Below are 13,016 nucleotides of genomic sequence, written 5' to 3' on the forward strand. Positions count from 1 at the left end.
AGATTATTTCGCAATTTACATTTATATACATATATATGTGAGGAGAGGAGGGATCTGAATGCTTTCATCAGATGTAAAAACCCTGAATTTCTGAGGGAAAGCAGAGTAGATCTGAGGCTGGAGAACCAAACGGTCCGACTTTAACAGAAACAATCTGCTCTACTCTGATTAAAAACGCAACAACTTTCATTTTTAATTAAAAAAAACCCAGTGAAAGCCTCTCTCCTCTCTGACCTGTGAGAAAAACGCTCATGTTTAACAACCAGAACACAAAATGGACTCTCCAGGAGTGTAAGAGCAACGACGAAGATAAAAAAAAAATCAAGATGGACAAATACTTAATATAGTTCAACAATAAGGCCCACTTTACAAAATTACACATTTCTCCTTAAATAAAATCTATCCAATATAGACTCAAAAATAACATTTTGTTTAACAAAGAAACAAAACCGGATATAGAAAACCCCTCAGAGTGAGCATCTCCCCTGTAATCCAGCATCTTGGAGACAGATTATCCGTCAGCATGGAGGGTTGGTAAATGTAAACCGTAAATACTGTGGAATGATTTTGGCACAAAGTTAAAAAAACAAAAAAGAAACAAATGATTATGATTCCTGTAAATCTGCAGCAGTTTTCCCTGTTTTTTTTTTTTTTTTCAGCAATGGTGAAAAAACAGCACGTCCGGAAAAACAGGAAGTTTTTCTGACCGTTGCGTTGAGTTTCTGACGGATTCTTGCAGGAAAAGTGGAGCGAAATGTCCTGACGACAGCGCACAAAAACCTCCGACTCACATTCCTGACACCCGGCATGAAACAACAGCAGCTTCAGGGGATTTAATCCCAAACTGGAGCTTCAAAACATCCCAGCAATGTGTCACCATGAGACCGGAACCGGGTTCTGATCCAAAGGAACAGACGTTCACATCCATCCGTAGGAAAACAATGATTCATCTTGGGTTTGAAATGATCCGACTGGGCCTTAAAAACACTCAAATATTACCACATATTTTTAATTTCTGATGCAAATATTTTAGTAAACTTGAATTAAGAGAAAACCAACTTACAAGAAACCTTTCGGCAAAAAAAAACTTTAATCTTGATTTAAAACAGTAATATTTCACATAAAATATCTTGAAAAATGTGATACAAGTACTTTTAAATAAATATTAAGGAATTATTTATTTAAAATGCCCCTATATCTTGCTGAAAAGTTACTTTTTAGTTTTGTCTTAGTTCAATTTGCACAAGAAACAAAAAATACATTTGATTTTGGATTTTTGCAGTGAAAAATGCTCAATGAAAAAATTGCAATAAGTTATTTCAAGGAAAGGAAAAGTTTGAGTTTAGGTTCAAAATGCACCTATAAGCTCAAACATTTACATAAACCCCCAGTAATATTTGGTTAAATGAGAAACTACAAACAATCATCTGGCATAATTTTCTGATTTATCCGTTTAAAATCCCGTCTGAATGTTTGGGATCACTGAAAACCCAACAAGAAAGAAAACAGTTTCCGATGTTCAGCCGAGACGCTTTCTGATCATTTATCCAAATATTAGTGGAAGTTTTTTAATCTGAGCCTTTAAAATAAATTCAGATGAAAATGACAAAAGCAGACGATGAGGAACTTTACACGATCGCCAGACACTCGATCCGCTCGCGTGTTTAAATCGACCCGGGGCGACGTCTCCCTCCCGCTTTTAGAAACCCTGAGTCAAGACACAGAGACAGGATTAGACGCTGACCTCTGACCTTTCAGCCACGCCAGGAGCTGCTTTACACAGAGGGACCAGAAAAGACTCTGGACGTCAAAAAAAAAAAAAAAGTTAGAATGGCTCGACTGTAAAGTCAGCATCCTGGCCACAAATCCAAAAATGGAAAAAATAAAACATGAGTTACACTGCAAAAACACAAAATCTTACCAAGTATTTTTGTCTAATTTCTACTGCAAATATTTTAGTACACTTGAAATAAAACAACATTAACTTAAGAGTAACTTTTTAGAAAGAAATATTGGCTTATTTTAAGTAAATAATTCCTGAATATAAATGAAAAAGTTCTAGTTCTATTGGTAGATAAATTAAATCATAACAAGGGAAAATATTTTGTTCCAAGTAAAATGATCTGCTAATGAATCCAGAACTTTTTCATCAATATTAAGGAATTACTTGTTTTAAAGAAGCCTCTACATTTTGCTGAAAAGTTACTTGTAAGTTAGTTTCATCTTATTTCAAGTACAGCAAAATATTTACACTAAAAAGTAGACTAAAATACTTGGTAAGATTTTGCCTTTTTGCAGTGCAGGACCTTCTTTCAACAGAGTTACACAAAAAAAAAAAAACACAAAATCTTACCAAGTATTTTTTCTACTTTCTGGTGCAAATACCTTAGTATACTTAAAATAAGATAAAATTAACTGAAGTAACTTTTCAGCAACAAACATGTTTTTATTTTAATTAAATAATTCCTTAATATTCATGAAACCATTCCAGTTTCACAGGCAGATTATTTCACTTAATGACTTGGAAAAATGTCTTATTACATATAAAATAATCTGCCAGTGGAACTAGAACTTTTTCATGAATATTAAGGAATTATCTAATTAAAATAAAAACATATTTCTTGCTGAGAAGTTGCTTGTAAGTTAATTTTGTCTTATTTTAATAGTACTAAGATGTTTCGGTGTGGAAATGTGAATCCTAACAGTTTGATTCAGGTGCGTTTGCATCGGGATGATCGGTTCAGAAAGCATAAAGTGTCGTCGTGGCAACGGGCTGGGCTCCAACCGGACCAAACAGGCTGCAGCGTTTCATGTCATGGAGAACACGCGTCGCTTCGTTTAATAAATCTGATTATTTCCGTCTGAATCCAGAACCGCTGTTCGGTTTGAAACTCCCTCCGCATGTTCATCGTGTTTTTCCCCACCTGACCCCGAGAAGGAACAGGAAGCGCATCACACAAAAATAAAACAAAAAATAATAATAAAATGATCCCAATTTCACCGACTGTTCCTTTAAGCAGCGCGCATGCCGAGTAGCATGCCGAGTCGCAGCCTTCAAGTGCTTTTCTTTTTCTACTTACAGCCATGCAGCCAGCAGCCATTATGCGGCGCTGCAGAAGCTGCTGGAGCCTTCGCCGCGCTCCAGGTTGTTTGTATGCATGAGAAGAAGAAAAAAAAGAAGAAGAAGAAGAAGACGAAGAGTTGGGGCTGATGGAGTAACAGGATTAATTCCTGCTTTTGGTCACATGGGAGGGAGATGGTTTGGTTCTGCAGAACAATCCGCAGAGTGTGGGAGGAAGAGGGGGAAACATTATGACATCATAACACATCCAACAGGAAGTAGAAGAGGAAGCAGAGGCTGATCCAGAGGGGGGCTGGGGGGAGCAGAGCCTCAGCTGCTCTAACAGGTGTTTTCTTTAGTTCACTTGGCGCAGGTGACCGGATCGCATGGCTGCTGGAAAAGTGGCTCAGAGCTGAACGGAGAGCTGCCGAGGAATAAATACAGCAACATTAGATTAAAATGCTTTAGATTAAAAATAATCTGAAAGTATTTGCAGACAAATAATTCAGCTCATTTGGTGACAATTATGGGAAAAGATGTTTTATTTCGAGTAAATTTCCAGAAAATAATCCCTGAAATAAAGATAATGATGTTAATTAAACGGCAGTTTGGAGGAAATTATCACAGAAAAATATAAATTTAATGATGCAGAAATCAAATTGTCTGAGTTTTTCTCTGTAGCTTCACCTGAAGCTGCCTCACATTGAGATATTTTACTTTTTATTCACCTTAAAACCACAAACATCACGTAGTGCACAATTAAAAGAGGAGGAGATAAAAATACTTTATGGTTTTTAAACTGTTCATGAATAAAATCTGAAAAGTGTGGCATGCATTTATATCCAGACTCTCTACTGATGCTGCCGGGGGAAAAACATTTCTTCAGCAACCTGATTGGTCAGAGCTGATGGGAAGATGGACGGAGTTAAATCCAGGAAGAAAAACGACCAACAAGCATGATTTACTTCAGAGGTCTTCAACATGGGGGTTGTGGCCCACAGGGGGGACGCAGAGGAACTGCAGTAGCGTCAGTGAAATTTCTGATTGGATTTTTTTTTTTTCTAAATTTTTTTCAAACTTCAAGTTATGATTTTAAATACATATCAACATTAATCGAACGTATAACAAAATAATAGGCATAAAATGACGTATTTCAGTCAGAAATATGTCAGTTTGTCTGTTCAGTTTGTTAAAAGTGCAAAAACATTGAAGACCCCTCAAAGGAGATGTGCCAAAATGGCCTAGTCAAAGTTCAGATCGGTTTCAAGACTTATAAACATATATTTTCTCCGTCAAATTTGACCAATAAAACAACATTCATCCAGTTTGTAGCTTTAAAGTGACGAAATATGAAAAAGTTTTTCAAAGTTTTATCTGCAACATTTTTAAAAATTCAACATTTCTGAACCGTCTAGAAGCAAAGTCTCCTCTGACCTGCTTCCAGCCTAGCGATGCTCCGACTGACAGTGGCTCCAGGTTCTGCTTCCCGCTCCGGTTCTCCCGTCTGTCCGGGTCGCCGGCGCCGGGCCTCGGCCGGGCCACGGCTCCCCGCCTCGGGTCGAGGCGCCACCCGCCTTGGTCAGCCGGTCATAGGAGGCGCCGGGTGGCGGGTGGCGCCTCCAGGAGGCCGGGCTGCAGCACGGGTTTGGAGCCGGGTCCAGGGCTTCTTTAGCCTGGAAGGAAGGAGGTCAGAGGTCAAAACAGGGCCGGACTTAAGGTCCGGATTCATTGAAGCAGGTTGGTACGACGGCGTTTTACGGGCAATAATCCGAATTAAGAGGAGGAAATCTCCACCAAAAAAATGTTTGTTTTAAAGTCAAAAATCTGCAAAATCAAAAGACAAAACTGAGAAATTTCTAGAAAAAAGTGGAAATTTCTGACTTTCGAAAGTCAAAATTTTGACTCTTAGAAAGTCAGAAATTTCAAACTTTCTTTCTAGAAATTTCCAGATTTTTTTTCTGCAACTAATAAAATTTCGTTTTAGATTTTGTAGATTTTTTCTGAGATTAATAAAAGAAAAGTTGTATTTTTTTTGTGTGAAATTTTCCACTTCAAATCCAGAAATTTTATTTTTTTAGATTTGTTTTAGACTAATCTCTAAAGGTTTTTCTTCTAAAAAACTTTTAGAGCTCAGAAATTCCTGAGTTTTTGTAGGAAGTTTTCTCCTCTGTTTTCTGTGAACGGCCCTGATGCGCCGTGTTTATGAACATAAATGGCCTGTATAGAACATGGAGAGATCCGTGTTTAATGTGTGGTTTTGTTTAAGCGGATTGGAACATAAACAGATCCGTATTTTCTCCTCCAGCCAGGATGTTTCTCATATGTGGCTATTAAACACAAGCTGCTTGGTGTGCGACACAGAAAGTCTGCCAGGGGAAAAATTCCCAACCAAAAACCCCAAACATACCCCAAGCTGAGAGATTTATAATTTTGGTGGGCTGACTAGAAAATAAAGCCCAAGTTACTAGCTTGCGGCTGCAGCCTCGGCACGTTCCCCGCTCGTCGCCCCAGTAACCCCGGTAACCCCGGTAACCCCGGTAACCCCGCTGCAGGAAGATGACGGTGCAGTTCCAGCAGCTCGCTCCTGTAATTTCAGCTTTTAAAAAAAGCACCATAATTAGTGAAACTTGTTGGGCTGAAGCTGCCGCCGCCGTTTTAGAGCGAGTTCTGACTAATTGGCTCTAATGGAGCCCCGCTGGCCGGCCATTCCCGGGTCTCCATGGCAACAGACGGGAAGTGAGTCACCGGCCAGCACCGCCGAGCGGCATGCTCAGCGTGGTCACTTCCTGCTGCGGACGCTGAGGGAGGAAACGGGTATTTTCTCCTTCTTTGGTAACTAAAAGTTGCTAAAACTTAGAAAATCGCTGATCCGACAACCTGAAGGTGAGCCGCGCTCCGGAAAAGTTTCTACACCATTTCATCACAAACCTCAGTCCGTTATGTCAGACTCAGAAATTTACAAGTTGTTTTCTAGCAGATTTTTGACTTTTTTCTTTTTATATTTGTGAAGAAGAACAATGAGCTCAAAAAACATGTTTACAAATAAAAATCTTATAAGTGTGGCAGGCACATGTACTCTCAGCCTCTCCTAATCCGATAGATAAAATCTAGTGCAACAGACTGCTGTCAGAAATCAGCTCCTATTGTTGGAAAACTAGCATTTTTCAACACCCTGAACACAACACACCTACAGTTTTACATGGTGATGGCAGCATAATGCTGTGGGGATGCTTTTCTTCAGCAGGGGCAGGAATCCAAGACAATCATGAAATAAAAACTAAGACTTGAATATTTTCTAATTGAATGAAATTAATTTTTGAAAAAACTGTTGTTAGCCAACATGCTACTAGCAGGGTTTCCGGTCCAGCAGCGGCCAGCCCCATTTTGTTTCAGAAGATCAAAACATCGCCAGTGAAACGAAGAGATAAAGGTTCTGACGGATCCAAAAGTCTGGTACGGTCAACATTAAGAGATTCACCTTCATTGATATTTTAAGGAATCGGCTCTTCTGTCTGCTTGGCGAAAATGAAACCAGATGCAGTTAAAGGAGATAAACATTAAATTAAAGAAGTGAATTAAGCAGCAACACAGTTAAATCTGAGGCTGTTAGCAGAATCATTGACTTTCTGACCAAATCAGACTCAGAAACTCTCGTCTTTATCAGAGTTGAATTAGTTTCCTTCAGCCTGAATGGAGGAGGCGAGCTCCTGTTAAATAAATCACATCCCTGCTCTAACCGGCCCGTTCTCCTCCTCTACACCGGTGTTAAGGAATGGTGCTGCGCTGCCAACCCAAACTCTTAAATCAGCCTCAGCGCGCTGCGCACGGCGGGTGAAACGCAGTGGCGCAAAAAGTGGCTATGCAGTGAATGCAACACATCGGGGCGCAAAAACGATGTGGGGGATTTTTTTTCTAGTCAGCATTTTATGTACTTAACAGCTGTTTAGTGTATGAAATGATCAATAACAGAGGAACAGCATTGATTAGGCGCCCCTCCCACACCCTTTGGAGGTTCGGCAGCAGAGAACCCTTCGCGTCAATAATCCACGTAAAACAACCGCAGACCCGTCAGAACCTAAAGAACCAGACATCAGTCTCTTCATCCCTCAGTCATTTCCTGAGACCAAAAAATAATATAGACGGCAATTTAAAGAACAAATCATACAAATAGATTAATAGTAAATGAATAAATATTGTGAAGAGATCATTAAAAACGTTTGTTAGGATTGTGTAGGAAAAACGTTGATATCTTTTATAAATAGTGTTTTGTGGTCAATATTATTTCACCGTTTTATTAATGTGGGTGGCCAGTTTATATAAGGTTTCCTATCAATCTATAAGAATGATAGAAAACATGCTAACAAAAAGCCTCAGACCTGCAGCCACAGGCGGTTCTAGACAGGATAACAGAAGAGGCTCTTTGGCTCAAATATATTAAATGATGAAATACTGCCCTGTTTTTTGTTTCATTCTTTTTTAATTGCCCTGTAGGCAACGATTTATTCACATATATGTACATTTATTATTATTGATACTTTAACTAAAAGTGAGTTGTACAAGTTTATGTGGGGGGAACATAAATCCAAGAAAGAATTGGGAAATTAATCCTTTAAATCTTTTTCTGTCTGTTTTCACAATCAGATTAAATTTACACATTTTGAAAAATCTGGGAAATTCTTCACCAAGATGGAGATTAATCAATATTAATCCAGATGTAAGATTCCCTGCTGAGCTGCGATCAGTCCCCCTGCGCTGCCTCCTACAGACCGACTGATCACACATTATTGATCCACGATCAGCTGATCCCAGATCTGTTCTGGGCTCAGCAGCTCACATGACGGATCAATTCTGCAAATCAACACGTTTTCTGTTGAAGATTAACTGAGAATGCAACTAACAATTATTTTAATAATCCATTATTCTGACAATTACTGATTAATCAGATTAATTAATCTAATGATTAATTAAAAATGGCTACATTTTGCTAATTTTTTGTTTAGGAATCTAAAACATACTTATACATTAGAAATACATTAAAATATGCAAATACATGTGATATAATTAATTTTTAAATAAGAAAAGAAACACTTTGTTCCCTAAAATGCAATAGCAGCACTCCTGTAGGGAACGCTTTCTGGCACTATTTAAAGTCAAAATGTTACTATAAATAATGTGAAAAGCTCAGCTCATCAATATGTAATATTACATCAATATTACATATTGATGTAATATTACAACAGCTTAATTTGAACTAGGTCAAGCTAAAACTGCCACTTGAGAATTTCTGGGTAAAACAGATTTTAAAACAAAGATTTTCATCTTAAATGCAAAATGTTTGTATTTTATGTTCAGTTTTGACTTAATTATTCCTCTGTGTTGCTTTAGCAAACTGCATGTTTTAAGTCTGTTTTCTGTCAATGATTATTTGATTACTAAATCAGTTTATGATTTTTTAAAAATTTTGATTAGACATAATTAATCATTTCAGCCCTATGACAAAGTTAGATTATTTTATAATAAATGAGAAACTGCATGAGCAGAACCCAAAAATTATACTCAACTAACAGCAGCAATACTTCAACATATTTTTACTCAAGTAAAAGCAAAAGTAGCTGTTCAATAAATCACTCGAGAGTAAAAAAGTATTTGGTAAAAAGTCTGCTCAAGTACTGAGTTACTAATCAATTTATCAATTATTTAATACTTGAAAATTACATCATCAGATGGACCAAAATAAAAAGAATGAAATGACAATAATTCATATAAGTAACAAAACATAACAAAATGAGGCAAAAGAAAAATGTTTCCAAATCAGATTCTTTCAATAAAAAAGCTGATGAATCTTTAACAGAAACTGCAGGTGTGTCTGTTTCTGGTGAACTTTGGTTTAAACATCTTTGTTTTACTACCCAACTCTGAGTATGACTTCTGTCTTTAGAGCTTAAGACCAAATGTAGAAGAACGAAGCCATAAGCTGGACGTTAGCTCAGCTGCATGTCACACTGCGTTATCCACCCAACACCTCGATGTCATTCAGACCGCCGACATGTTGCTGAAGTCCAAACCCCACAGCCGGATCCGTTCCAAGCTTCGCCTCAGCGCCCGCCACCGCCGTGCTTCTGCTCAAAGCTGCTGTCCAAACGGACTGACCGGCATCAGGCTGCTGCACCGCACAGGCAGTCAGCGGGTTTCAGCAAATCACCACAGAAATACAAACTGATTGGCTGACAGCATTCCTGTCAGCCAATCAGAGGACAGACTGGAGGTCAAATACAATCAGACCTGGACCAGATTATAGCATGTTCTAGTTATAAAATCTTTACACATTTGGCAAAAAATAATGCTGTTAAAAAGCAGGTTTGAACTCATTTTTAATAAAGGCAAATAATTTTTTTGCTTGATTTTAGTGACATCTGAATTATCAATCATGGAATAACAATAATAATTATGGAATTAATGATTATATTGTCTTTTCACCAATTCAAAATCTGTTAAAGAGGCAGTAGTTTGTGTTTTTCTGACACATGATGCCCACTTTATGGCATCATCTGCTAACTATGTCAACTTCAGTTGCTGTAAAAATGCTGTGTATATCACATGACTTAAAAGAAAGTTTGCTTTGTAATTTGACGCCATGAAATTGGGCCTCTGTCTCTTTAAGAAGCTCCTGCCATCAGCAAGTCATCCCAACATGGCTCCTCTAGTAATCCTTAACAACGTTTTTACCAGCATTTCACTGAGAAGTAGCTCGTATGAGGAGCTCAGCAGCTCCACCAGGTGTTTGCTAATTGCTGCTAGCTAGTCTGAAGGAGCTGAGAAGAGGAGAAGCTGTGTCTCAGAGCCGGGGCTAGGTTCACACACGCGTCTGCCATTTGATCAACTTGTTTGAAACTTCTGGTGGAAATTGGCAGTTTTTGCTATAACCTGGTGCCATGCATTTCTCCTTTTAAACTGTTAATAATGTACAACGTCTCTGTAAATAAACAAATTGAGCATCTTTCAACAAAACAAATGTACACCACACTTTCCAGATTTACATTTACCTTAAAGTATAAAAGCTTGTATTATTTTACTTCCACTATACCCTAAAATGATGATAATTTGTACTTTCTTTAGCAGGTTCTGCAGGAAGATGCAGCAACACACCAATGCAGGACGTGGAGACAGCAAGTCGCTGCTCGAATGATGAATTTAACCTGATGGCATGTGTGTCATAACTCTGAGTTTTTGGACACTTCTGTTGGTTTTTAGATTCCAATAAACTGCAAAACAAATCAGAACCCTGAAAATCAGGACAAATTAACCTTGTTGACCTGTGAGCAGCGGGTTTTAACACAAACTCGAACCTTTGCAGGAGTTCTGTAAACATCCAGAGGTATGTTTGTGTAAAACAGCACGGCACTGTCAATTTATAGCACTTTTAAAATGCAAAGGTCCATTTTTTCTTCTCCTTGAGGGTTTTGAACCTTCTTTTCCCACAGTTGGTGTCTGTTTTTTTTAACTTCCTTCCTTTCTTCTGTGCCCCACCCTTCTCTCTTTGTGCACTGAGGCAGCGGGAGGGAAGCCTGCAGAAACTGTTTCTGAAGTCGCAGAGCTCTGGCAGAAAAACACAAACTGCTTCTCCTGGACGGATCCAGGAAAAAAAAAATCACATCTGATTGGAGATGAACTTCAGTCACATGTTGGAGAGAAACGACTCTTGGAAATAGTTGCTGATTTAGAAATCATCTTGAGGTGCTTGGAAAAGATCTTTACTGTCCAAAGCATCTAAAACAACTGGGATAATATGATTTACAGTATTCACTTTTCCTTCTGGATTAATAAACTATTTTTGAATTTAATTGAGTCCATTGGCTAACATTTGACAAGAGAACCGCAGCAGCTAAAATGTGACAATCTATTTTAGCTAGCATTAGCTTTAAAGCTAATTTTAGTTAATGCACTGCTGCTAGCATTCTACATGTAGTAAATGTAATGATTTGTGTTTAATGTTAGCCAACATGCTACTGTTAACATTTTAACTAGCATGTTAGCAAATTTTAGCTTACAGGCTGTGGCTTCAATATCAGATGGAGTATGCTAATGTTAGCCCATATGATACTGTTAGTATTTATGCTAGCATTAGCTTTTTAGCTAATTTTGGTTTATATATATACTTCCTGTTAGCATCGTACACAAAGTAAATTAATGCTAATCTACATGATAGGCTTCACTAAATGGGTAAAAAATGGAGTGGTGTCAGAATTTAGTGGTTGGAGGATTTGTCTTTTGTCTTTGGCTAAAGACTACGAGCCATTTTTCCCGCTAGCGCTAGGCTACCTAGTGTTTGCATTTACCCAGAATGCCCTGTGCTGTCGTCCATGTCCTGCTTTTGGAGCGGTCTCCGGTCCGCTTGGCGTTCACGTATACATTCAAACCGAACCAGAGTTCATTTCAACAGAACCCAGACCGAGGTTTGTAGGCGGACCAGTTTGTTGCTTTGGTCTGTATCAAAGCTCGATTATTCATTCACACCTCCACAAATGAACCGGACTCTAGACAAACTAATCCACTTTAATGTAACAAAGCTGGTGTGAATGCAAGTTAAATCGGCTAAAACTAAGATGATGGGATCAGACCGGTAATGGTATTTGCTTCATTAGTTCAGTCTGTAGAGGATGTTACTATGAAGGCAGAATTTCCCCTTGAAACAGGCCTGTGTTAAAATTAAACATGAATTTTCAAATTAATATGAATGTTTGTTGTCCTACCAGTGGTGCCTGGGAATACGACCGGCTCCAGGACTGGGAGGTAACTGGTGCGTGGGGAATGGTCCTTCCCAGAATTCCTGCTTCCGTAACCGGAGACTCGGACCTCCGGTCTCGGCGCAGCGTCGGTTCTTCTGCTTCCTTAGCGCTTGTCACGCTGTTGTACCGCCGCATGTACTCCTGGGTCGGACAGCAGGAGGTTACTCGGTTGCTGTGCATTCTGGGTAAAGACGGACTGGCTCGTTCTCACCTCTGCTGGTTTAGTTCCTTTCTGTGGCGCTGCGTTGTTCACAGCTTCCTCCGAGTCGAAGGTGGTCGCCCGGTACGCCCTCCATGTTGTCGCCGTCTCTGCTTCGTCTTCGGACCCGACGTCCATCAGCGCCTTGCTCGCCTTGTTCCTCCAGGTGCTCCTCACCGTCACGTTCTTCGTGTCTGATGACGCGTCGTCCGCGGAGAGCTCGGTTTGCCTCTGGCTTCTCCAGCTGGTCACCGTCGCCGTGCTGCTGCCGCTCTCGAAGCCCGACTCTGTGTCGTTGAAGTCCGAGGACCGGCGCCGGCCGCCGCCGCCGCCACGCTGGTGGCTCACATAGCTGCTGGAGATCTCCAGCCTGGAGGCGCCGTGGAGTTTGGACCTCGTTGGCACATCGCTGCGCTCGTCGTCTCCACAGTCCTGGTCTTGGCACGGCCGCAAAGCGATTTCACTCTTAGGGATGGAAATCTCATACGGGACGGAAATGCTGCCGCGGTGGTCACTGCTGGGTCCTATCACACAACGCAATAACCGTAAATAATAATAAATCATCTGTGTTCTCATTTACTTCTGTTGTCAAAGACATTCAACAGATTCAACTAATTAAGACCGACACACTTTATATCACACATATTTAAATTTATGTGTATTCTTGTATTTTTAATAGTAATACTTTCTTAATACATAAAACATACTAATATTATTTTCATAATAAATACTATTTAATATACAAGAACAATAAATAGTAGTAATAATAATCTCATTACTAACATTGAATAATAGTTTTAAGATACAAAAAAATTAACACCAAAAATAGATTCTTCAAGACAAATAAGTTATCAATACATTATTATGCTATTATCAAGAAGAAAAACTATTTAACATAATAATAAATCGTAATAAATGTATCACTATAATTTAATGTTAATTAGTATAAGATAAAAAATCAGCAATACAT

General features: G+C 39.1%; 1 protein-coding gene across 1 annotated transcript in view; it reads right to left on the minus strand.

Moving 5' to 3' along the window:
- Positions 1-2,563: 2,563 nt before the first annotated feature.
- Positions 2,564-13,016, minus strand: part of luzp1 (leucine zipper protein 1) — a 41,246-nt gene continuing 30,793 nt past the window's right edge. The window contains 4 exon segments of the mRNA XM_032547661.1: positions 2,564-3,485; positions 4,496-4,734; positions 11,812-11,988; positions 12,059-12,570. Coding sequence (XP_032403552.1) covers positions 4,507-4,734; positions 11,812-11,988; positions 12,059-12,570 — 917 coding nt within the window. The 3' untranslated portion in view covers positions 2,564-3,485; positions 4,496-4,506.

Source organism: Xiphophorus hellerii, chromosome 19 (genome assembly GCF_003331165.1).
Source record: "Xiphophorus hellerii strain 12219 chromosome 19, Xiphophorus_hellerii-4.1, whole genome shotgun sequence".
Lineage (NCBI taxonomy): Eukaryota > Metazoa > Chordata > Actinopteri > Cyprinodontiformes > Poeciliidae > Xiphophorus > Xiphophorus hellerii.